The 27,669-nt window shown below is 32.9% G+C and overlaps 1 protein-coding gene across 3 annotated transcripts in view; it reads right to left on the reverse strand.

Moving 5' to 3' along the window:
• Window positions 1-27,669, reverse strand: part of Not11 (CCR4-NOT transcription complex subunit 11) — a 115,645-nt gene that overhangs the window by 86,015 nt on the left and 1,961 nt on the right. For 2 of the 3 annotated variants that reach the window (XM_035368101.2, XM_035368100.2), the window contains one exon: window positions 8,334-8,439. In XM_035368101.2, coding sequence (XP_035223992.1) covers window positions 8,334-8,439 — 106 coding nt within the window. Of the gene's footprint in view, window positions 1-8,333; window positions 8,440-20,808; window positions 20,841-27,669 lie in introns of all 3 variants that reach the window. The other variant, XM_085810973.1, reaches the window with a different exon arrangement.

Genomic DNA, 27,669 nt, shown 5'->3' on the forward strand with positions numbered 1-27,669 from the left:
AACTTCAGGGTTAGCTTAGCTGCACATAGCGCTTCGAATACTTTAATTAATTTCTGAATCATTTCTTCCCAAGTTCTTGCTGGAACAAGTATATCGTTAAGGTAGCACAACACTTCTTTATTACATGATGAGGATAATGCACGATACATCAGTCGTTTAAATTCCGGAGCCTTAGTCAAGCCAAAAATCCTTTTTTCAAATTGTCCATTTTCATAAGGTGTTACGAAAGCAGTTTTCAATTTTGCACTTTCAGTTAATGGAATCTGAAAATATCCATGTGCTAAATCTAGCATTGTAAACAGACTACACTCATGCAATTGTTCTAATAAATCATCTATTTTAGGCAGAGGAAATTTATCCTTTATAGTTTGACTATTGAGATGCCTGTAATCAACAACTAATCTGTATTCACAGGTCTTTTTCTTTACTAATATGACAGGACTAGCATATGGGGATCGCGTTTCTGTTACAATTCCATTTTCTTTCCATTCTTGAACTATTTCTTTGATCGCAACTCTTTCAGAAGCATTTGTTCTATAAGGCTTCATACATACTGGCTTTGAAATTTCGATTTCCTTAATGTCCATTTTTAGGAGATCTGTGCACCCTAGTTCTGAAATATTTAGTGCAAAGCAATCTCTGTATTCATTCCGAAAACACAATAACTTTTGCTGGTGATCAACATCAAGATCCGAGCCAATTTTAACTTGGCTTAAACTTATAGGAACTTTTATGTTGTTAACATTTTCCGTTTTTGCTAAGTTCGAGCTCAATTCACAAATTTCAGTATTTAAACGTAGTTCAACTTCTTCAGCTCTCCCAACGCATTGACCTTTTTGGAGCTTAACACTTCTATCGCCAATGTTAATCAAAGGTATACAAGTTTTGCCAAATTTCTTATAAACAGCCGATACCTTCGGAAGGATTTTCTATCATAATTAATCCATTATCTACAGAATCTGCTTGAGAACTGACAAGACTGATCGTATTTTTCTCTAATTCATTTGCCTCAAGAGCTTTAAGGCAGACTGGATTTATTTTTTTATCAATTTGGAGGTTACTAAATAGTTCATCTTCCCTATACCCGAAGTGAAATCTTTTTCCTATTCTGACATAAGCGATGTGAGGGAGATCAAGCCATGTCCGTTCAATGATTAGATTAACTGGCTGTGCATTATCAGGAACAAGGTATATTTTTATGCCTTGGCCTTTCACATTATCAACTTCAATATCGGCTTTAATCATTCCTATAAAGGTCACTGCAGACACCCTTTGATTTCCAAAACCATACATTTCATTCATAGCAGGTTCGGGTTTCACTTTAAGCTTCTGAGCAACTGAAGTCCTAAGAGACAACAAGAACTCCCCGTACTTCTTCAGAATTAAAGCCTGTACTTCTTCAGAATTATTCAGTTTTGCTTTCTTCAAATATGAATTGCTCTCTTTTAAATTTTTGCCAACTGACTCAACAGAATAATTTTTATCATTTGAATTTGAATGATTATTTTCAGCTTTAGTAACACAATTTTTAGCTTTATGACCTGTTTTATTACATTTTTGGCATGTTACTACTGGTTTGGGCAGCGGACAGTCCCTTGAAATGTGTCCAAAATTACTACAGCTGAAGCATTTTGGTTCACCTTTTTCATTACGTGTGATACCATACAATTTTTTCTTTTCGTTGATTGTAGCAACTGGACCATCTTTAAAGGAGTTTCGTTTGTCGTAAGACCCTTCTTTATGCGGTGGTTTATTGCTGAAAGTTGACTTTTAGGTATCATAATCATCTAGTTTTTCAACTAAATCAATTGGTGAAATCAACTCAGACCAGATGTCAATAAAATTATCTTCTACTTCTGGAGACACTTTACGTTTTATCTGATCCGCTACAATAAGGTCGCTAAGTTTCTCAAAAGTATCTACTTTAATTCCGCTTATACATTCATTAAAAAAATGTCTTAACTCATACGCAATATTCTTCCATGTGTTTCCTACACTCTTATTGTGCGTAAAAAATTTTTGGTGAAAATTTTCAGGTGTCATCTTGTACCGTTTTAATAAGATCCTTTTAACTTCTTTATAATCGTTTGCAATTTCATCAGTTTCTCTGGCGATTAACTGAGCAATATTGTACGGCAATAAGCCAAGCAAATGAGTAACCCATGTATTTTCTGGTATTTCAACTTGTTTAGCCAAACGTTCAAACATGATTAAACTGATATCATTCTCATTAGGCTTAAATTTTTGCATCAAACGATGAATTTCTAACTTTGGATTCATGTGCATACCACTAGCATTTTCATTGGTGCCAGAATTTATAGATCTACTTTCTGCTTCAATACATAGTTTTTGCAGTTCAAATTCCATTTTATACTTTTGTTTTCGTTCCTCATATTCTTCTTTTTGTCTACGTTCTTCAATTTCTTCTTGACATTTTCGTTCTTCAATTTCTTCTTTTCTTTCCTTTCATTTATTATAATGTTCAACCATTCTTTGATGCATTCTTCATCACACTTTTTGCTAGTCAAAATTATCTTTTTCAAATCGCTCATTTTATGACTCTCATTTACATCTTCTCCCATTTCTTCAGCTTAATTTATTACCGAAAATAGACATTTTCGTACTTATTAAAATACAAATATATATATATATATATATGCTATTATTATTAACTTCCAATTAGACAACTTAGTAGAACACAGTTATTGGTATTTTATAAGTTTGTTTGGTGTTCTAAATATATTTCAAAGTTTAAATAAATGAAACAAAAATTAAACCCTTTTTCCAAAATAATCAAAAAAATAACAAAATTAAATTTTGTAATAAATATATTACATCAATCAATGCACATACCTTGAAATTCAAATTCTCAACATCTTATTTAAGTGTAGCAAATTCTTGTAGCTTTAGGCTTAGGTTTCAGAATAATCCCACTTCTGATTTATGTTAGCTTTCTTTAGCAGTTAAATTAATCACTCATAAAATGAATGTAATAGACAAACAAACATTTATTTAAAGATAAATAGTACTCATTATTTAATAACCTACACGTAATGTACTCATAAACGTACATACCATAACAGACGTTCTTACTGCATCGTACCAATATACATATGCTGCGTACATCATCTCAATGTATATTTAAAATTATAAATAGAACGACATCCAGAAATTAGCTGTTGCCATTTTCTCAATAGATATTTTGTCTAATAACAATAAATAATTTACAATCATGTTTACATTACTAAGACCAGAAGTGGCGGCTATTTTATCGTGGAGGCACCTAATAGACAGCCACTACTACCATCCTATGAAGGGACAGGCTATTTTACATCCATGTCTTCTCCAAGCTTCAAATTTGGGCAATTTGGTATCGCAGTCAGCCTCCTAAGCACTGTACTGTCTGGGTGGCACCAAATTGTAGTAAGTGCCAAATGGCGACTTGGAAGAAATAGTTTCCGAAAAATTATTCCAAGAATTAACCTTGGCTTTAAGAATATTATGCTTAAAAAATGCTTCTTCTTTTCTGTAAATGATGTGTAATCTATTTCTCTCTGACTCGTTTCAAGCCATACTCTTACAGCTTCATTTCAACACCCTTACCTTTTTCCCTTTGAACAGTTAATTCCTTTGTTCACCAAGGATTTAACTTAGAAAAGGTTTGGGAAATTTTATTCGTAATTTTTGTATTATTATATAGATTATGCAGTCTGTATTATTGTATTATTACATTATTTGTATTATTATACAGTCTGTGTATTTGATTTTCTGTATTTAAATCTCCAGTATAGTGGAAGTTAGTAAATAAACCTACACTTTTCTTATTACTTTGCAGGATTAAGAAATTAATTCAAATGAAATAATCTGGTGGTTACTTAAGACTAACCTTATCTTTCACCTTTCAGTTATTAATATATAAGTGGAGTTTTACCCTATGGAGTTTTACCATAGTGAAATTTATCATGACTCACTTCAATTGGCTATGCATGTGGTTGGACTGTTTGGAGTTATTGCACAATGTAAAACCTAAAGCAGCTACAAAATCATGTTTTATTATGTTGTTCACAAAATAATATTTTAATATGATGAATAAAAGTATTTTACAGCACAATTTTCTAATTTTTCTTTAATTTTTGCATCTAACCTCTTAAGGCAGTCAGCAGTTAAAATTAAGTTACTTTATCAATATTAATTAATATAAAATCAACATGAAGATAAAACATAAAAATTATTATTTAATATATAATTCACATTCTTCCTTGTAAAAATATGCACACATCATTTTTATGTATTTTGTGTTGGTCTTTATTTTAATACACAAATATACACCAAATAATAAATAATAAAAATACACAAAAGAGCAAAAAAAACTGGTATAGGCGATCATATATGCAAATAACACAGGTGCAGAATTAATCAAAGTAATGCATGGTGGTTGGCAGCACATGTATAAAACAACAAATGTTTAGGAACATTGTTTTCTGTTCCTCCTGCTATAATGGTACGTTGTTTGAACCTGGTGTTATAGTTGGCGCACAAGCAACGAGACATAGTACCTCAGAGATAGCTATAAAATATGGATTTTTGCATATGACCATTTCCCCAATGTATTGTGAATATCGGGAATCTGGTAAAACATCAAATCTCTGACACTGCCATGTCTAGAAAAAGCTCCTGAAAAAAACACTGGACCAACGACAACTGACTAGAATGATTAAACATGACAGATAAAGCTTTGCCTCACCTAGGCTCGCCGACACTGCCATTGGACTGTTGATGACTGGAAACATGTTGCCTGGTCTGACGAGTCTCGTTTCCAATTGTTTGGAGCAGATGGATATGTATGAGACAACCTCATGAATCCATGTACCCTACATGTCAACAGACTCTGTCATGGCATGGGCATGTGCAGTTGGTAGATACGAGACCCCTGATATGTATGACTCTATGAGGTGACAGATACATAACCATCCTGTCCAATCACCTGTGCACGTTCATGTCTATTATGCATTCCAACGGACTTGATCATTTCCAGCAGGACAATACGACACCTTACATGTCGAAAGTAGCTACCCAGTGGCTCCAAGAACACTCTCCCAATAAAAAGGAAATATCAACTTATTAAAAAATTTGTTTCTTCGGTATGCGAGACACAAAATTCCTTAACAGCATCCAAAAACTATTTAAAATTATCTGAATTAGAATCTGTATACTGCTGTTGCCACATAAATTCACAAAACTAAAAATGGAAAATATTCTCCATACTGCAGGACTGTCACTTCCTTCAAAAATCACTATTACACCTTTGCTTTTACTTTTACACTATTACACCTTTACCGAGAAGTGAATAAAGCCCTTTAAATCTTCATTTACACACCAGTCAATCAATGTTTTCTTTTCCAATTGTTCTAAAGTGTACAGCAACTTCAGGTTAATCATACCACCAGTAGGCATTTTACAATGTAAAGCACAAAACAAGCAACGTACTTCCTAACCAACATTCAACACATAAATAAGCCCTTACCTCATCACTCAAATTCACTGCAGTCATGAAACAATCAGGTTTTAATATTGTTTCCATAAAATTCAACTATTCAGGTTACCAAAATTGTAACAACTTGGCAATAAATGAAACAACAACTTGGTCATAATCCAAGTGCAACCCTAAAATATAGACTAAACTAAGTCTGAAACATGGCAACATTTTCTTTCACTAAGGCTGCTACAGAAGATAAGTACCACAATTACTTATTTTATCTCATTAATATACAAATTGTATTACAGTAAAAGCCCAAATATCTGGCATTCAAAATAACCAGAATATTTAAGAATTTTAGAAAACTTTTTCCCCTAAAAAATTTCTTTAAATGAGACATTAGTAACATCATCATAAAGCTCATAATATTATTAATATATCAAGACATATGCATTATCACTGCAATTCAATGTGAATAAGGGATAAGCATGATGCCAAAGTAAAATAATAATTGTTTTAATTTAACGTTAAATTAAAACAATTAATTAAAAAACTTTTAAAACTTCTTTGAAAAAATTAAACGCTGGTTTAACTTTTTCAAAGAAGGATATTAGTTCTAATTTTTCCTTGCATTTTGAAAAAAATATTATTTGGATCTGAATGAAGTTCAGTGTTTAGAGTTACAGGATTCAGGCATTTAAAAAGAAAAAAAAAAACTTAGGATAAATGATTTTGAAAATGGACAAACGATGATGATGTAACATATCCATTTGTTTTTCTTTATTATCTAATGAATAAAAAACGCTCTGTTCATTTAAATTTCTACTGAAATGACTGTTGACATTTTCACCAAATTCCATGCTTGGCAAGATTTCATAATAATCAAAATATGTCATCTTTTATGAAAGAAATTTTTTTTTCAAAAATATCTCATAAAATTTTAAATGTAGGCTTCCGATATTAAAGTTCTTAATAAATAAAATGACAGTATTTAGACTTTTACGAGTGGAATTTTTCTGATAGATTTCACTTTTCTAACGTGAATTCAATTTTTTATATGCTCAACTACTCAAAATTTTTATGTATCCAGAATCTAGCATTTCTCAAGCTTTCTGTAATTATAAAACTGGATTATAAATTATTATAATTATTCTGTAATTATAAACTAGTTGAGCTTTTACTGTAATTATAAAACTGGATACCACAAGCTAGTTCCAATTGATTTAAATTAAATAACTTTCCTACATTTTTCCCCCTTACCAAACAATATTAGATAATGTAACAAAGCTCAATTATCACAGTAATATTTTTATTAATTTTCACTGATAAATTCAAAAGTATTCCTAAAAATTGTTATGTTAAAATAATCCCTGAGTATATACACTGGTTATCATTAACTACAGAAAAATAACATAAATGAAGATTACTTAAAATGTTACATGTAGAACTTAATGAAATTGACCCACAGCATACAGCACACACAGTATCGTATAAAATAATATGAAAAGAAATTACTAGAAAATTATGGTGTCAGTTTGGTACAGGACAATTACCATCAAAATGGAGTATGATCTCCCTTAGAGGGACTACAATAGATACAATGATGAGCGATGCTATCAATTATGCAGTCTATCAGTTCCGTAGGAAGAGAGCGCCATTTCTCTTGCAAAGCAGTTGAAAGTGTGGCAAGGGTCTGAAGAGGAGTATTGGGAGCAGTTATACATCTTACTAAAGCATCCCAAACATGCGTGATAGGATTCAGGTCCGGTGATTGAGCTGGCCACTTCATGCACTGAATTGTTTGCTGAAGATATTCATCCATGATGCGATGCCTGTGTGGTCTAGCATTGTTGTCCTGTAGCAGGAAATTATCACCTCTTGCTCTGGCATAACTGCACACATAAGCATCTAGGATGTCATCTTTATAGACATGAGCATTCAAAGTTCCATGTGGAAAGACATGGAGGTCTGTGCATCCACCCAAAGAGATACCACCTTAAACACAGACACTGCCTCTGTCATATGCATTTCTTTCATGGATGTTTAATGTATGATAACAGTTTCCAGGTTCTCTCCAAATCAAATAACACCTACTATCACTTTGGAGGCTAAACCTGGATTCATCTGTAAAGAGAACAGCCCTTCACTGATCACCTGTCCAGTGGACCTGATGACGTGCCCACCTCAAATGGCTGGTCACCTTGCATAAAAACCTCCTTTGTGAAGAGTTCTACACATAGTTGACGCTGACCTCAACCTTCCAGTAGCTGCAGGAAGGGAGGATCTGAGTCAAGTCGGAACCAAGATACTATACCTTCGTGCGCAGAACAACAAATATACATCAGCACTCGTCTTAGTGTTGGCCATCTCTGGCTGAACCTCTTGGATGCTAAATCTGTAGTTAGATATTGTTGCCAAAGTTTATGAACCACACAAGGACTCGCATTTAGCCATCTGGCCACTTCTGTCTGTTTTTGTCCTGCCTATTCTCCCAACAGCTCTTTGTCACAGTTCTTCGGACAAATGATGCATGGAGGTCATTGTTACAAATTGGCTATCTCAGATTTCTTATTTCAGTACCACAGCAAAATTCACAGGCTTGCTCTGAAACACATAATTTTATACACCTCACAGATGATGCATTTTGACTGCAATTCCACAAATTTGTGTACTGTAGTTTTACCCAGCAATTCTTATTTGATATCATATTCAAATTTTATATGGATTAAGTTATTTTTGAATGAGTTATCACTATTTTTATGATTTTTCCTTAATTTTTGGAAATCAGTTATTTTTATGAGAAAGAGTAATATGTCAAATGTCATGAAAAGTAAAAAAATATAGAGTAAATACTTACTAAAGATGAGCCAACTCGAAAATGATCTTGTTTATTGAAAGAATGGTGGAAGTTAGTAGCAACATTTTCAAAGGTTCGTTGTCCCAAACCTTCTTCCTCCAATATGCTAAAGGAAGAAGGAAAGTGAATACAAAGAATCAACACAGAAAATAAAATATATTGAAACCTGTGTGTTATAGCCTGAGGCAAATGATAAATAAAAATTCAGCAACTCATCAATATAAATCAATAGTTTTAAAATTCGGCAATCCTAATAAAGCAAATACAATTTAAGTACCTTCTTATTATTATGGCCCTTGTTATTTAAATGACACCATGTTAATCGCCAAATTCAAGTTTACTTCTCACACATAGTTTGTGGCTGTCATATTTTTATGATGGCTTTTCTAACATGGCATCATAAGCATTTTCCCGTTCCAAAGACTTCTGCCACATGAGCTTTGCAAGGTAAGGCAAGATATGGTGAGCTGCACTTCATCTCTTCATTTCACCTCTTAGTGGAACACACTGTCTAACATTTTGTGTATAAGCAGCTATTGTTGGCTAAATAAAATAAAATTAATGGTTAACATTGAAATGGCCTGAATCTGATTTTTCCAGTTCCTCTGTTTTATACACTCCCTAATAGTCTGAATTAAATATTAATCTACCTCATACATGGTTGACGATTTTTGCTGTGGTTATGTCTATCTCTCTGTTTGGAATCTGAATGAGAAAGAATTCTCCAGTTTCTAGGTACCAAACATTCACTGTTGTGGAAGAATTTATATCAGCTTTTTTTTTTTTTTGACCAGATAACAGACTTTTATTTCAAAATTTCCTCAATTTTTAGGGCCACCTATCAGCTAGTCTGGTAGACAGATTAGATATACAAAATATGCTTCTTTCTTACTGTTCCAGCGAATAGTTATAATTTTGCAAAAGTTGATTTGCTTCTTATGCTAGATAATTAATGTCAGTGTAGCATTTAGAATTTAGTAATTTGTGAATGGCATTAGAAAAAGTTGTTAAAGGAATTAACAAGCTAAAGGTAATAAAGCAAGTGGTCCTGATGCTATTCCGGTGGAGTTATTGAAAAACAACAGAAATTACTAAGAAATTGTATGGTTTAATACAGGTAATATGGGATCATGAAATGATACCCAAGAAATGGAAATTGAGTGCAACTTGTGTAACACACAAGAAAGAAGATATACTTAAATGTTCTAATTATAGAGGAATTTTAATCTTTTAATTATTTTAATGTTCCTTACACAATTTAGACATTAAAATGTTCCCCAATGAGAAAAGTAGAATTATTTAATTCAAATGCTAAACACATTAATATGTATATATTTCTTCTTTTTCTTTCCTATTACAGACCATGGCATCACTTCATTTTAAATTTAAATTCAGCAAACCTTCCATCAGACAATAAACGAAAAAAGCACAACAGAAGAAACCTAATGCACTCTTCAGTGTATCAAAGTTTGTTTCTATAGCACAGTACAGTTACTTACTTCTAACTATATAACTTTCATTTATTAGAATATGAATGCAATATAATATCTGAATACTACATCTGACAATCTATTAATTATTTAATGATAGGGTTATCATATTTTAACCTTTTCGCAACAGCGCACCTTTGTTTAAAACGCTCGTGTGGGACGGAAGAGAATCGAAGGCAGTCACCGTACAGGACAGAGGTTTTGCATCGCTAAGCCTAATTTTATAACAAAAATCAGAAAAACAAAAGTTTTGCTTCTAGCATCGTAATTTTTGGTATCATTTTAGATTATTACTTGAGCTGTAATATATGTTAAAATTAGCCCTTAAAACATTTTTTTCTTTATTTTACATGAAAATACACTTAAAAAATTGCTTATCTTCTAAAATAATTTTCGGAAGCGCTATTCAAATTATTCCAAAGTTTGAATTGATAAAATCCATCAATAAAGTTTAAAATTAATAAAAAGAACACAATAAAGACTTATTACAGTAAGAAGTAACAAAATTTACAATGAAAATGAGTGTGGTAAATCTCGAAGCACAGAGAAGTATCACTTTGTAAGAAAAAGTATCACTTTTTAACTCTTTAGAAAATGAATCAATACTCTCATTTGCATTAGTAAATGGTTTACTAACTACACAAGGGTATTCTTCCTCTGATAAATAGCACCTTCCCGCCATAATATACTGGAGGTGAGGCTTTCCTAAATAAAAAAGAAGGAACGGAAATATATCTGAAGGCAATGCAAAACGTAAAAAAACTCCACACAGTAACCCTAAAAGACTGCACATAGTAGATGGGAAAAATAAAATAAAAGAAGGAATTGGATATAAATCAGATACGAGAATGTTTTCATTAGCACGCAGCGATTTAAAGAGCCCACATCTGTTTACTCTTTCCCTCCCCCCCCCCACCCTCGAACAGCTGATGAGTAAAATACCAATGTCAAGCAGAATATATCAAACTCAAGATCAGAAACCTAAAACTGTGTTCATTTCAAAATTAATGGACACAGGATGTGAAAGCGATCGTTACTGATGCGTGGATGGGACGCCCGGCTGTAAGAGACGTTCTTAGGGAATGTGTATATGGGACGCCCATCCTGAAAGGGTTAAGAATGAAAATCTAGGTCCATACGCATTGACTAAGGAGGAAGAGGAGCAATGGACTCTGAAGTGGATTAAAAATTGTTTTTTTGCATCGATGTAGAAAACTGTATAATACCTAAGCATACTCTCTGATTAACCACCAACCATCCTGCAAAGTTGCCAATCGTTGGCAACTAATATTCCACCAACCTAAGATATAAAACATAAGAGCCATTTTAAAAAATGGTGGTGCAATGAAATCTACATAAAATAGCAATGATCTAATGAAATTAAAAATAGAAATAGCAACGTATTAATGAAATAAAAATGGAAAACCAAAATTAATGAAACATCCATTACAAAACACTCAAAATTAAGTGAAACAGCAATAAATTAACTAAATTTTAAAACTCAACAAACATTCATAACAAAACACTTAACTTTCATTTTTCTCAGTCTTCTGCTCATGTGCACAGTGATCTGTATTAATTTTTAAAAAATCAGAGATTGCAGAATTCTCGGCATTCTCTCCATGTATATGTTGATCTGGTTTAACTTTTTAAACAAATCAAGAGAATTGAACAAATTAACTTCATAGAATGCACATTCCTACACTCTCTGCTATTAGGCAAAATGCCATATTTCTGAAAAAAATCCAACACTTTCAGAAATCACAAATATACTCCAATTTCAAAGGGCAAACATTACTGGGTTGCCAGATAAGTACATTTTTGTAAAATTCTGGGTTGCCTACTTTGGCGACATAGCCTTTGCCCAGGTGATTCTTTTCAGAATATGGCAGATAATCAGAGAGTACTTCTCTATAATTTAACTAAACATATGCATAATAATTATACAAATTCGAAAAAATGTAAGCTATTTATAGGGTGCAAATTGGTAATTTTATAGACTTTTCTTAATAAAGATGGCCAAACTATTGATACTAATCAGCAATATTCTATCAATATGCCAAAAGAAAAAATTTAGCAATTTAAAGCACATTTTTTTTTTTTTTTTTTTTTTTTTTTTTTTTTTTTGTTAAATAAGGATATGGCACATTTGAAAAAACACATTGTTATTCTCTTCATGTACACTACACCAAGGATGTCAAACTCGCGGCCCACAACAAGTATTTTTGCGGCCCGGCCAATATATAAGCAAATAATAATATATAATAATAAAATAACATATCGACGAAGAAAAAAATGAAATGTTTACTGCTAAATAATTAACAATAATTTATTCAGTGTTGTTAGATTACTCACAGCGAGCTGACACACACAATACTTAAATTACAAATGCGTGCGAGTAGCTTGCGTTCAGCTACCTTCGGCTTTTGGGGGACACGTGCACTCAGAACTTGTACGCATCCCCCAATAGCCGAATGTGGCCGAACTCATGGTCTCAGTTTTCTAATCATAGTTTTGTACGATATATTGGTGCATGCACTTTGCTTTATTATTAATTATTACTTAATTCATATTGTTACGGATTTCATAGTTATTTATTTATTTAGTTTTTTTTTTTATTTAGAATTCTAATTAGATTTGCTTCATGTTGCCTTAGCAACGCAGACGATTTTTGAAAAGACAGCTGCATTGGAAGGTTAAAAATAGAACAGCGCGTGCATTTAATACCTAATAAATAAATATCTCATAATTGCTGTTGCCATCCACAAAAATCCAGATATTTATAGATGTTTCCAGTATATTTGAGAAATTAATTATAAAGCTTATAAAAGCCGAGAACAAACAACTCATCTCAGTAGTAGCTGTAGTTTTAGCGAACTGTTTGTTTACTTAATGCTGTGATTGATTTGTAACGATTTCGCTGTGAGATAGAATTAATTTCTCTGTTTTGAATTGATTTTTGCTAAACGTTTGACATTTTGTAATATTAATTCAGAAGTCAAAGAACAAAAATCAGCATTAATTTACAAAATTTTCACAGGACTAGTTTCGATGGTTTTACCGAACCATCATCTTCAGCTGCAAAACCGCAAATGAACAAGATAAGAAATAATGTTTAGATAAGATAAGAAAGCCTGGACAAGAATAAGCAAGTGGCGCCATCTGTTGGCAAAACCAGAACTAAAACATAATTTCTCTAAAAGCCGAAGGCAAATTTGGATTGGAATTAGGATCGTTAACTAGAACAGAAAGATTTTTATGAATGTGAAATGCCTCTAGAAAATCCAGTTCTCCAATGGAATTTTCTCCAATGGCATTTCACATTCATAAAAATCTTTCTATTCTAGTTAACGATCCTAATTCCAATCCAAATTTGCCTTCGGCTTTTAGAGAAATTATGTTTTAGTTCTGGTTTCGCCAACAGATGGCGCCACTTGCTTATTCTTGTCCAGGCTTTCTTATCTTATCTAATCATTATTTCCTATCTTGTTCATTTGCGGTTTTGCAGCTGAAGATGATGGTTCGGTAAAACCATCGAAACTAGTCCTGTGAAAATTTTGTAAATTAACGCTGATTTTTGTTGTTTGACTTCTGAATTGGTATTTCTTCGGCATGTTATTGTGTCTTAATTATAGAAGCCCCAAACAGGCTTACATTTTGCTTTCTTTTTTGCACGTGGTGTGGCCGCCATTTTGTGATTGTAGGAGTTTCGGTGAGTACATTTTTGCAATTTTCAAGTTATGTTTATGTTTTGTACATTTGGACATTGTGCTTTGCTTGTCTGATTTCATGCATTTTGCTTACAAACATTTTGTTTTCTATTCATTTCAGTGAGGGATTTTTCTGCTATTTTGTGTGTACTTTATTATTGCTCAGTTAATTTAGTTTGATTTTCTGCATTGTTTATCATGCCTTCATCCGTTAATCGTTTCACTAAATTACACCTGAAACGGCAAAAATTCCTGAATCATCTTGACTTTTTACTTAAATGTAAATGTAAAAAATTGATCCCCAATTTTATTCAAATCAAATCTAATCAAAAACCTTCGATTCGCGTTTCAAGAATTCTGTTAAATTGCAAACTTGCCTTACTTCGGTCCGTGATAAGGGATACACGTCAACAATTGTCCAAAATTGAACATGAACTCTATAAGCTTCATCTGGAACTCGCTAAAACATATCCAAAATTCACTGCCCTTGAACAAAAGTCTTGGTCTAGAACGGAGAATGCAGTTAACCGTCATAAAAACACCCTTGCAGTTAAATTCGAAAAACTTCTTTTACAGTCTTCCAGTCCAAGTAGTTCAAAAAATCTTCCCATTGTAAACATCAAGCCAATAGTTAATATTTCTAATGTTAGTCTTTCAGAAGAACAAGAGAGAATTCTAAAATATAATTTTAACTTCTCACAAACCTGTAAACCCTCGATTCCAAAGATTTTGGCTCCTATCGAAAAAGCTTTCAAGTTCAGTAAAATTTCAGATTCACAGAAAGAAATGATTAGGCATCTTATCGCTCATAATGTGAAATTCAATAATAAACCTTTGAAGTACCTAAATTTGATATACCAAATCTAACTGCGAGAGAAAGAGCTACAATGCGCGAGATTCATTCTAACCCGGATATTGTCATTTCAAAGGCCGACAAAGGTGGCCAGATAGTCGTCATGGATAAGAACACTTACATCGATGGTGTCACTAAACTCTTAAACGAAGGACCATATAATCCGATCCCTAAAGATCCTTCACCTTCGGACTTATCCAAAATAAAAACTGCGATCAAATCTTCGCAAATCATTTCAAGCAACTTAAAACATTCTCTTATCCCATCTGTTGCGAATTGTGCCAGATTATATGCTCTTCCCAAAATTCATAAAAGTGGTATTCCTTTCCGCCCTATTGTATCAAATTTAGGTACTGCCTCGTATCCATTAGCTAAATATTTAGTTTCTAGATTTTCCACTCTATTAGACAATAACATTTACACCATAAAAAATTCAATAGAGTTTGTAAAAAAGGTTAAAAACATTTCTCCTCGTAATTTACTCATGGTTTCTTTTGATGTAAAATCATTATTCACCAATGTCCTAGTGGAGGGTGCATTAAGATGTCTAGAAACCAGACTTCGCGAATTTCATTTCTCTTGCATCGAAATTGATGAGCTAATTTCTCTCACTCAACTCTGTTTGAAACAAACACATTTTGTTTTCCAAAATAAATATTACAAGCAAACTGAGGGATTAGCCATGGGAAGCCCCCTCAGTCCCATCCTGGCTGATATCTACATGCATTATTATGAATCAAAATTATTTGAAACTTTAAACTTCCCGGCATGGTTCTGCTACGTAGACGATACTTTTACCCCGTTTGAAGGTAATAAAGATGATTTAAATAGAGTTCTTTCAACAATGAATTCTATTGATCCTGCTATTCAGTTCACTTTTGAACTTGAGACTTGCAATTCTCTTCCGTTTCTCGACATTCTGGTCACACGTAACACATCCAACTTCAGTACTACAGTTTACCGTAAACCTTCATCGGTTTGCCTTCCACCACACTTTAAATCATGTCATCCGACTAAACAAAAGTTAGCTTCATTTTATTCCTATGTTTTCCGTGCTCTTCAAGTTTGCTCCTCCAAACTAGCCCTTGATGAAGAACTAAACTATTTAAAAGCAATAGCTATTGACAGGGGCTTTTCACCCAACATTATTAATCAAGCAGTTAAAAAATTCTCATCTCAACACACTAAAAGCCACACTCTTATTTTAGGAGATTATAAAAATTCTGTTGTCATTCCCTTCTTTCCATCAATTAGCTATAAAGTTGCACATATTTTGCAGAAATTTAACTTTCGGGTTGTTTACTCTCCCATCAATAAAATTCCAACTTCTATACTCAAGGACCCCATTCCGGATATGAATTCCTGGGGTATTTATAGGATTCCTTGCCAGTGCGGTTTAATTTACATTGGCCAAACTAAGAGAGCCTTAAAATTTCGCGTCAAAGAACATGAGGCATATGTTAGAAAAAAGGAAACACAGAAGTCTTCTGTTGCTCAACATTGTTGGTCCGAAAATCACACTTTCAATTTTTCTGCTGCCAAAATTATTCAAAAAACATCTTCCATTGAAGAACTGGATTTTCTAGAGGCATTTCACATTCATAAAAATCTTTCTGTTCTAGTTAACGATCCTAATTCCAATCCAAATTTGCCTTCGGCTTTTAGAGAAATTATGTTTTAGTTCTGGTTTCGCCAACAGATGGCGCCACTTGCTTATTCTTGTCCAGGCTTTCTTATCTTATCTAAACATTATTTCCTATCTTGTTCATTTGCGGTTTTGCAGCTGAAGATGATGGTTCGGTAAAACCATCGAAACTAGTCCTGTGAAAATTTTGTAAATTAACGCTGATTTTTGTTGTTTGACTTCTGAATTGGTATTTATTCGGCGTGTTATTGTGTCTTAATTTTGTGATATTGTTAGAATATTTTTGAAGAAATATTTCAGCATTTTGATTTATCTCTTGTGGAAAGAATAAATTTTTGTTAACTTTTTAACGTTAACTGTGTTTATTCCAGCCCTTTGTATTCAGTATGTCTATATCAAAACCAAGTGGTAGTACAATTAAACGAAACATCGCTGACGAACATAGAATATTCCAAGTAAAATGGGAATTAGAATATTTTTGCTGTGAAATAAAAGATAAAATAATACTATTAATGCACCAAAGTTATATAATATTAAACGTCATTACGAACAACACAAATCGAAATATAACAATTACGAAGGATTAATGAGAGAAGAAAAGTTGAAAGAGCTCAAGTTAGGAGTGAAAAAGCAATAGTCCATGTTTAGTAAAGTATTGCAAGAAAGTGAAGTGGCGGTACATGCAAGCTACGTCTTGTCCGAGTTGATAGCTAAACATTCGAAGCCTTTTACTGACGGTGATTTCATCAAGGAATGCCTAATGAAAGCTGGAGAAATTGTTTGTCCTGGAAATGTGAAGGCTTTTCAATCAACTTCATTGTCTCGAAATACAGTTGCAGAAAGAGTTACTGATTTAGCCGCAAATTTAAGTGATCCGATCAAAGCAAAATCATCTAGTTTTGAAAGTTTCTCCATTGCCTGTGACGAGAGCACGGACATTAGTGGCAAAGCTCAATTAGCAGTGTTTCTTCGTTCTTGTGACAAGAATTTTAACATTTTTGAGGAATTACTGGAACTAATACCGATGCCTGGTACTACCACAGGAGAAGATATATTTACTTGTGTTTTTGGACTTCTGCAGAAATACAATCTACCTTTGGCAAAATTAAATTCTGTAGCTACAGATGGCGCTCCACAATGACCGGGAAAAACAAGGACTTCGTAGCATTACTAAGAAAAAAACTTAGTGAAATTCACGGTTCAAACATTCATCATATGCGTTGTATTATACATCAAGAAGTTCTATGTACGAAAGTAATAAATATGGAGAATGTTTTGTCATATATAAAAAAGTTATAAATTTTATAAGATCTCAAGGTTTAAATCAGCATCAATTCACTGCTTTCTTAAGTGAGTTAGATAGTGAATATTCGGGTTTGTCCTACTATACCGAGGTACGTTGGTTACCTTGCTCCAAGATTCTCAAACAATTCTGGGATTTGAAAGAAGAATTATGTCAGTTTTTAAAAATGAAAAATCAAGACGTAAGTTTGTTTTACGATCCAATATGGATACAAGATTTATCTTTCTTGGTTGATATAACCAAACACTTAACCGATTTAAATTTATCGTTACAAGGAAAAGATCATATCATTACGAACATGTTTGACATAATTAAAGCATTCAAATGTCAACTAGTTCTTTGGGAAAAACAACTTAAAAATGAAGATTTGACGCACTTCCCGACGTGCAGCATGAACAAATCAAGTTTAGATGATACTTGTTCGTATCCAAAATATGCAGAAAAATTTGCAAATTTAACAACTGAATTTGAAATGAGGTTTAATGATTTTAGTTCCCTCGAAGACAATTTTTTTTTTTTTCCCCCTTCGACTTTTTCAATAAGTATTGACTTAGTACCCAGCCATATGCAAATGGAGGTGACCGAGATTCAATGCAACTCAAATTTGAAAGCAAAATTCATTGAAGTGGGCGTGCCTGAATTTTACAAATATTTACCAGCCAGGTTTGAAAATACTCGAAAATTCACATATGAAATTATTTCCATGTTTGGTAGCACTTATCGGTGCAAGCAGTTATTTTCAGTCATGAAAGGTAATAAGTCTCCTATTAGAAACCGTATTAATGATGCTCACCTTGGGTCAGCGTTGAAAGTTTTCACTGCAAACAAAATTTCTCCCGAAATAGGAAAGATAATAGCAGAGAAGAGATGTCAAGTATCAGGACGTAAACATTAAATTTTTCTTGTTCTTTTCTATATAAATATATATATATGTTTATTATTGTATTATTCGAAATAAATCTACGTTTCTATGAATATTGATTTTTTTTTTTTTTTTTTTTTTTCCCCGGCCCGCCTAAAGTTAAACCTTGTTTGTTTGGCCCAAGTGTACCTATGAGTTTGACATCCCTGATGTACACAGTGATAAGTTTTTGCTAAAAAAAAATACAATTGCACAAACTTGGCATTACACATAAACTGGAACCTGCACACTTACTTTTTCTGAGAAATCCTTCTATAATTTCTTTTTGCACCGTTGTTTTTCCTATGCATAATGATCTGTTTTCGCTAAAAATACATTAGACAGTTTCCCAAACGTAGCATCACACACTGGCCATGATAGCAAGCAATGAAAACAAAGTTACCAGAATTAAATTAATATCAATGAAATTGTGATAAGGTTTGCATAGAGGTTCTTTGTCTAGGATGAATGATTTCAGAATGTAAATGAAAGCTCTTTCAGATCAGTGGTGAAATCCTGTTGAAATGAGGTGCCTTTGTTAGCTAATCTGGTTATAGCCTTGAACATCACTCTAAGAGACCAAAGACCAAAGGGGTAAAAGAAGTCTTTATCAGGGTCAGAATATGGACACCTTTGTTATGTATGAGGAAAAGAATCCCCCCCCCCGAGTAGTTCACCGCAGGTAACACAAGGAGATATACGTAGAAGGTTTTTCCTGAAGAAAATTGGAAAGAGAGAGGACTCTTTCCTGCTGGAGCGATGGGCATATTGGCTCGCTGGAACTATCACTCCTCGTGTGTAATGTTAATGGCGATAGAGCATTCTTCCTCTTAATAATTTTCTGAAATTACGGGACTGATTTCATCCCACATCATCTGAATATGTACTTGTTAATGTTTTTATTTTATTAAAATTCATGTTATTGTTAGAACTTGAGTTAGAAGTTCATTTCACCCTGTATCACAACTGGGGTTTTGTGTAGCGGTTTTGGCCATCACAGCAGTAATATTAAAAATCATGGCAGCATTTAGGGTGTGCCACGATTTTTAATAAATTTTGAAAATGGAACGAAAGGGGGAAAAGAGCATTAATTGACTGGTGTGTAAATGAAGGTTTACTTAGTAGCCATTTTACGGACAGTCCGGAACTACGGAGGATTTTTTTTTACTCTTATTTTTGTTAATTTATGTGGCAATGCCGATATACAGATTTGAAGTTCAGATAATTTTAAGAAGTTTTTGGATGCTGTTAAGGAATTTTGTGTGCCACAGACTGAAAATGAAGAAATTTCTAAATAAGGTAAGTGGATATTTGCTTTGCGTAGTGCTTAGATGCATAAGAAGTTTTCCCTTTTTATGTTATTTTATTGTTTGGTTTAAAATGTAGTTTATTGAGATTACATATTTTTTGTTTGCCTCTACTGTAGAACTGGGTGCTCCTTTGACTTTTTAAGTGTAAATATATCGATGTGCACATAGACAAAGTAAAGGGAGTGTGGAATGCCAAGTTTGTGCAATTCTCCGATGTTTTTTTAATTGAAAATAGGTCAATGTGTACATAGATACTGAGTTTGTGCAATTCTTCGACTTATTGTTTTGTCTTTGCACTGCTACACAAAAGCCAAAATAACAATTCAAAGAATTGCACAAACTCGGTATCCATGTACCGCCAAAAATTGCCAATTTTCTCCAAGGGGTACAAGTAAATATGCTTTTACCTCAAAGGCGTCGTCAAATTGGTGAATACAATTTTTGTGATTTTGGAGAAGTTATGCCAGTTATTCGAGACTAAATTGATTTTGGATATATCTCTGTTATTGGGGATTAAAAGTTTTCTTGTGGTTATTGAAAGTTATTTTTGTGGTTAAACTTCTGTTGATTGGAATTTAACTTTTGTTCTAGTACCTTTTTAAATTACTGAAGTATTGTAATGGAATGCTTTAGACAAATTTAGATTTTAAATCAGTCCAATGTTATAGGACAAAAGGGTTTAGATACTGCAGGAAAAAGTTTCATGTCAATTAAAATTAGCATTTTTGATTTATGTTTTGTATGTATGTATATGTTAAATATTTAGAGATCATCGAGTTTTGAAGGCAATTAATGTTCAAAATTATTAGAGAATTACTCAGTTTTGGAGAAATAGACCTGTTTTTGTATTTTGGGGTAGGTTATTTTTCTTAACTTTATTTTTCCATAATGCGTGAGTTTATCAGGAAATTTACTAAAGCTCTGCTATTAGAGTTAGCAGAAGATTTTGATGCAAACGTGTCTCACGCAAATAAAATATGAGAAATTAGGCAGGCTGTTCTTAATGTCGAGGTTTATGAAGAGGAAGCAGCAACAGAATATGTGCCGAGAATTTAGGCTGCGGCTGAGCAGAAAAAAGCAGCAGAAATAGCTGAAGAGGAGAGACCAGAGCGTGAACGTAAACGCGAGAGAGCAGAGTGGGAATGTTAACAACAGAGAGCAAAACGAGAATGGGAATATGAACACGAGAGAGCAGAACAAGAACGTGAGCGAGTTTTTGAATTGGAGAAGTTAAAACTGATGAACGTAGTTGAGACTAATTACCTTAGCTTCCACACTTTTGACAGTTGAAAAACCTAGGAAAAAAAAAATGGGTTAATTTGAGAGATCTAGTACCACATTTTGAACCGAGTAATATAGATATTTCATTATTCTTTATGCTATTTGAGAAACACTCTAAAAAGAGAATGTAAATGAGATTAACTGGCTCTCGCAATTAATTCCTTTATTACTTCATGATATAGCTCAGTTAATAGTAAAAGAACCAGCGGATAAAGGGGATGATTATCAGCACTCTTGGCATAGATTCACAGATAAAGGACTTGAAGAAGCTTTTGAACAGATTGTCCATGGAAAATCGGACAAAAAACAAGTCTTATTACTACACAACTTACAAATGAACTGAAAGAATGCTACATAATGAAACTTAATCCTGAAACTTTCAGACAAGTCATCAGGCTATATGAGTATAACAACTGAATAGCAAAAGGATATTCTTGTCAAAGGATAATAGAAAACAAAGATTTATCATAGAAGGATAATAAGGACAATGTCAAAGGATAATAGAAAACAATCATAGAAAGTCGAAGATAATAGAAAACAAAGATTTATCATACTGGCAGCATGTAACATTTGCAGTTGAATTAAAACTTAATATATTTGGATCCCATTAACTAATGATATGTGCAATGGCCAATAAAGAATTGAACCTGAAAAATTTTGTTTACTGTTACAACATGTTTTGTACAAGAAATTCATTATTTAAAGAAAACATGCTACTCATCAGTTTTACAGGGCAACCAGTTTTACCAATCGCTGGTTAGAGTAGAGAGAAGTATTATCGTGAAGTTGCTACGTTTAACATAAAGTTGTTGTTTCATTTAGAGTAGTTGAATGTTCTGGAAACCCTATTATGACATAATGGGTTGCATGATAGTGGTAAATTCGTAATGTGGATGTGTATTAGTTACGAAGTATACTGCTTGTTTTGTGGTTTAGACAGTAAAATGGCTAATGTGGTAAGATTAATTTGAAGTTTCTGTACAATTTGGAAAAAAGGGGGAAAGAGCATTACTTGGCTGGTGTGTAAATGAAGGTTTACTTAGTAGACATTATTAGGTGTCCTGTTTGAAGGAAGGAAATGCGTATAGTCGAACGGCGGAAATGTGTACGGTCGAACGTCGCTACAGAGGATATTTTTTACTCTTATTTTGTAGATTTATGTGGTGAAGAAAGCATACAGATTCTAGTTCAGATAATTTTAGGAAGTTTTTAGGTGCTGTTAAGGAATTTTGTTTTGTTTGTTTTTAAATAAGGTAAGTGGATATTTCCTTTGTGTAGTGCAAAGATGAATTTCCTTTTTTGTATTATTTCACCGTTTGATTTAAAATGTAGTTTATTGAGATTATATATATATATATATATATATATATTTTTTTTTTTTTTTTTTTGTTGGCTGCTGCTTTGACTTTTTAAGTGAATATAGTTCTATGTGTACATGGTCAAAGTCAAGGGAGTGTGCAATGCCTAGTTTGTGCAATTCTCTGATGTTTTCTAAAGTGAAAATAGGTTGATGTGTACATGGATAAAGTCATAGGAGTGCGCAATGCCAAGTTTGTGTAATTTTCTGATTTTTTTTTAAGTGGAAATAAGTCAATGTGTACATGGATAGCGAGTTTGTGCAATTATTTGTCTTGTTATTTTGGCTTTGTGTAGCAGCGATTTTTGCAAGCCAAAATAACAAGTCCAAGAATTGCACAAACTCGGTATCCACGTACTGCCAATTTTCGCCAAGGGGTACACGTAAATATATTTTTACCCCAATCACCAAGTTTGCAACTATTTATCACAAAATGTCATAGTAAACATAAACCTATAACAAATAAAATGTTTTCATGATTGGGCCTTTAAGTCTGTATTTGAGATTTCTTCAGCTCACATGTCTAATCCTCATAAGTTAAAGTCAGAACCATATATTAAGAATAGTGAAATCAGTTTTCTTTTGCTTATACGAAAATAATTTTCTTAGAATCAAAATAATGACATTTCCAATTTACCCTCAAGTAGAAATGAAACTGTTTGATTCTTTCAAGAAAGGCATATTTTACCCTCCACAAAAATTTGGAAAAAGGGACATGAAACGAAATTACGTGCCAATGCAGAAGTCATATGGAGATGAGATGTAAAATATTGCCAAAAAACAACATAAGAAAGGTCTTAGCATTTATAACTTTGCTGATCCAGGAACCAGCACATCATGCAAAATATTGAAAGACTATAGGGTTCTGTGGGAAGCTGCTAAAATGTAAAACAAGATGTTATGGCTTGCCAGTATCTTGGGTCATACCTAGCTGACTTCATGTGGCAGCAATATAATACAGTCAAAAGTCGTTAATTCGGACACTCATAATCTGGAATGATCTGAACCTCAAAGCTACAAACTTTCTACGCATGCGTCTTTCCGCGCGCATAGGCGTTTACGCATGCGCGTAAGATCTTTACGGCTGCGCATAATACGTTTACACATGCGCGTTTAATGCATAAAGAACGGTATAAACTAAAATTATCTAATTATCTATTTCAGTTAATGTTGCAGATTGCGTTGTTCCTTAATCTTTGAATTGGATCCGGCTTATTATTTTTTGCAGACTGTTAGAGCAATTTTATAAAAGTAAGCTTGAACTTTCGATTATGTCAAATAGAATTTCCGATGCTGGAGCTCCCAAAGGATCTACAAAGCGAAAGTATGTTTCGATGTCCATCAAACAAAAAGTGGAATTGCTGGAAAAAATGAATAAAGGCATATCCTTTGTTCCTCTAACCATTCCAAAATCTGTTTATCAATTTCACACTGCTCTGTGGCAGGAGGGGTGGAACGCCGCGGCGCGCAATGCCTTCGAAGTTGATCTGTCAGCACTATCCTTATCTTCAGGGCAGTTTTTATTTTATTTGGCTTATAATTCCTTACTAAATGTAGTATTTCATCTCGATGTACTCCGTCTTTGATATGATTTAAATCAAATTCCTTGTCATTATAATTCGCTTCCGATAGTGACGAAAGTGACACAGAGGTTATTGAAAACGAAAAAATTTCGATTGACAAATTAGTCGGTATTCTCGACACAGCAATTATAGGACTTGAACAGCGGAACTTTGTAACTGAACAAGAAATTATGTCTGTTTATAGAATTAAAGAGAAAGTATTATCACATAAAACGAAGCAACTTAAACAACTTATATTGAAAGAAATGTTTAATAAAGTAAACAAATAAATATTAAGCTTCTTTTGTAAATTTTGATACCCTTTAGATCATAAATGTTCTTTATTTCATAAATCACAGTTTCATATTTTTAATTTTATAATTTTTGCATGCCATCTTACGAGATTTAAACTGATGATCTATAATCTGGAATCACCGAAGTCCCGACGAGTCCAGATTAACGACTTTTGATTGTACCTTATATTATATACCAATATATTCCTCTCGTGTAGTTTGGTGGAAAGGGAGAGGGGTGGGAGACCCTCAGATCGGTCCCCCCCCCACACCATGTGCTCTCCATCAAATTTGGGGGCAGAACTAAGCAAAATTTCACTGTCATCTGTAAGGTGCCTTCTATGATGCCAACAGCATGCGTAAACTAGCAATTCTTGCCACGATCGTATTTTGTGGACCTTGGACTGATGTTATGGTCAGACAAATAAGTATAAGTAGTAACAGTACAACTCTAATATACAGCCTAATTTCACCAAATGTGGCGATATGTGTTTTGCGCTGGTTTTTGGCAAGATTGCGTGTTCTATGGCAACCCTGTCGACGTTGAAAAATCTTTCACTGGAGCTCGTTGATTCGCCTCTGTATCTGAGAAGATGGGAGGGAAAGATAAAATGGTAGTTGTTGAATTGAAATTCGGCAAAAGGAAATATCATTGTGGCTATCCTGTTGAGGGGTAGTAGGTATTTGGAAGTGTGGAAAGAGGGTCTGGGAGATTATTTTTAATGGCAGTGCATGATAGAAGTAGGGATTTGTAATATTATTTATTTGTGAACCATAGTATAAATTTTCTGGCTAGTATGTCTGGCTTTCGTGTAAATACGATAGTGATTACGTGGCGGCATGTTAAAGGCGGTATCAAATTGATATTTCTGCTATTCGAAAACTCATTAATTCATGATAAGTGCATTTTATTTTATCCTTGTTCTTATTTTGTAGAATGTTATGTTCATTGGTTCTTTAGTATGAATTTCTGTCATTATTGCTGTTTTTTTAAATTGTTTGAAATTTATTTTAGTTTATTTTGTTGTTTAGTGTCTAGACAGTGCAATTCGTAGATATTTTTTAAAGTTGAAACAGAACACTGTGTACATGGTATTATTTGAAATTTATTGTTGTTATGTTATTTTATTAAAGCGAGGAGTGTGTAGATCGTAGATTCCTTCCTTGCCTAAATTGTGCAATTTGTAGATTTTTTTTTTTTTTTTTTTTAAAGTTTAAACAGGATGCTGTATACATGGTATTCTTTGAAATTTATTGTTGTTATGTTAATTTATTAAAGCGAGGTGTGCGTAGTTTGTAGATTCGTTCGTTGCCTACATTGTGGCATTCGTAGATGTTTTTTCAAGTTAAAACATGTCGCTGTGTACATGAATTCTTGTCAAATATTTTTGGTTAGAAATTTTATGTTTTTGCTATCTAAATTTTTTGTTTTTGTTTCGGATTTTTAGCTAATTTGAGTGTTCAAAATGTAGTTTTTGCAAGTGCGAAAACCGCGTTTTTGGAGACATTTTAGGCTAAAAGTTCGAAATGTAGACAAAAAATTTAGATAGTAATATGGCAGCATGAAGTTTCTCGCCAAAAATATTTGGCGACTTGAGGGCGCATATCAGAGTAGTTCCGTAGTAACATATACCTATATATTACATACTGGGTATTACAAAATAATTCTTTTGAAAACAATATTTGGTGTTATATATTGGTATTATACATTATATATTTGGTATATATAATACAACCAAATATGATAGCATATTTGATGCCATATTAGCTGTGTATTTAGGATCTCTAAGTTATGGGCCACCTTCCTTTTAGGTGTCATTTTATATTTTTGAAAATAAAGGCAAGTTCTTCCTTCTCTTTTTAAATTTCTGTTAAAATTCCATGAATAAAAATGTCATTTATATGAGATGATATGGTTTCTAACCTTGGTATTATTTTCTTGACATTTTAATCAATGGTAAAACTAACAAATACTGAAACACTATAAATCAATATACAAATACCAATTTTCTGAATGAAAACATGACAGCATCACTGTAAAGATCTCGGAAAGCAAAAATAATTTATATTTTATTGGATAATGATCCTAAATACAGTTCTAAATTTTCCTTTACTCATGTTGTATAATTATCTTTAAATTATCAAAAATCCTTCATATTTTCAAGATTTGAACAATATTAACCCTCCGAGCATTACATACCTGGAATTTCCAAGTCCTTCAAAAGGTCACAAATATGGTATTTCCTTGATTATAGCTCCAAAATGACAGTCTCATTGGTTAATCTTTGGATTATGGTAATTTGGCGATTTTTTGGCGACCAACCTTGTTACAGCAACCTGCTAGTTTTTTTTTTTTTTTTTTTTTTTTTTTGGACGCCATTTTGTTTTCTCAAAGTAAAGGCATTTTTTTTTTTAACTCAAAATTTTTTTCCAACAATCTGTTAGCCGAATTACGCCTATGCTAGAACTTTTATGGAACAAAAGTGCTTAATCATGATGAAAATTAAATGTGAAATTATTGGGAGAAAGTGAAGAATCGCAAACTGCTTGCCGCATTTTTAAGAATTGCACATACACGGTATCCATGTACACGTCGACCTATTTTCACTTAAAAAAAACATCCCAGATATGCACAAAAATGGCACTGCGCACACTCTTGACTTTATCCATGTACACTGCTAAAGTCCTAGCTAGTACCCTTTATCGTCTTACCAAAATGTCGCCAAACTACCTGTTACCATATTCCAAAGATTAGCTGTCTCATTTTGTACCTAGACTCTTTTCCACTATACATCCAAACCAAAATCAGATATGCTAGAAGCTAGGAGAAATTTTCAAGTGTAATGAATAAGAAAGCTGCCCTTCTATATGGAATTTTATGTTCATAACCCTTGCTTAGAAGGTTAAATAATTATAGAATGAACTCAAAAAGAGAACAAGGAAACAAGATAATTCCTTAAACACCAAACTTAATGTAATACTGACAGAAAAATAATGCAAAGCATTCCTATCTGAAAGAATTATTTTAATGTATACCCGAGTGTTTGTTAGTCAGAGAACTTAAATACAAAATGCTTTGCTACTTGCATATTTTTCCTAAATATTAACTATTTATTCTAAGCATTCACACTGTCTCACAAATGTGTTCACACACTTTGAGAATTTGCAGAAAAAGCTCTGTAACCCTGAACTGAATTCGAATATAAAGCCCAATATTTTTTTCATATCATCTCCATGTGATTTTGAATAAAACCAAACATTTTAAATTTTTAATACTAATTTATTTTCTTTTTTAAAAATTGAAAATGTAAGAAGGCATAGATAAAACACCACCGCAAAAGTGATCGTACACCGACACATTTTCGTAAAATTTAATAAATAAAATTATTGTCCAACACTTTTTTTTTTTTTAATTTTTGCATTTTGATGATATTTAAAAAATTGTTTGGCTTTATTTTTTGCTTGCTTGCATAGTTATATTTTATTTAATGTTTAAAGATGGCTCAAAGCCGTAAGGAAACAACAAATACCATTTGAAAATTGATAATTTTTTTCATAAGCATGGAAATTTAATTGGGGATATTGTTAAATTAGTAAATTTATCCCATTCTACAGTGAAGTATGTGATAAA

The sequence above is a fragment of the Stegodyphus dumicola genome, chromosome 2 (assembly GCF_044657685.1).
Source record: "Stegodyphus dumicola isolate Sdum_Otavi_A_Nest chromosome 2, ASM4465768v1".
Classification (NCBI taxonomy): domain Eukaryota; kingdom Metazoa; phylum Arthropoda; class Arachnida; order Araneae; family Eresidae; genus Stegodyphus; species Stegodyphus dumicola.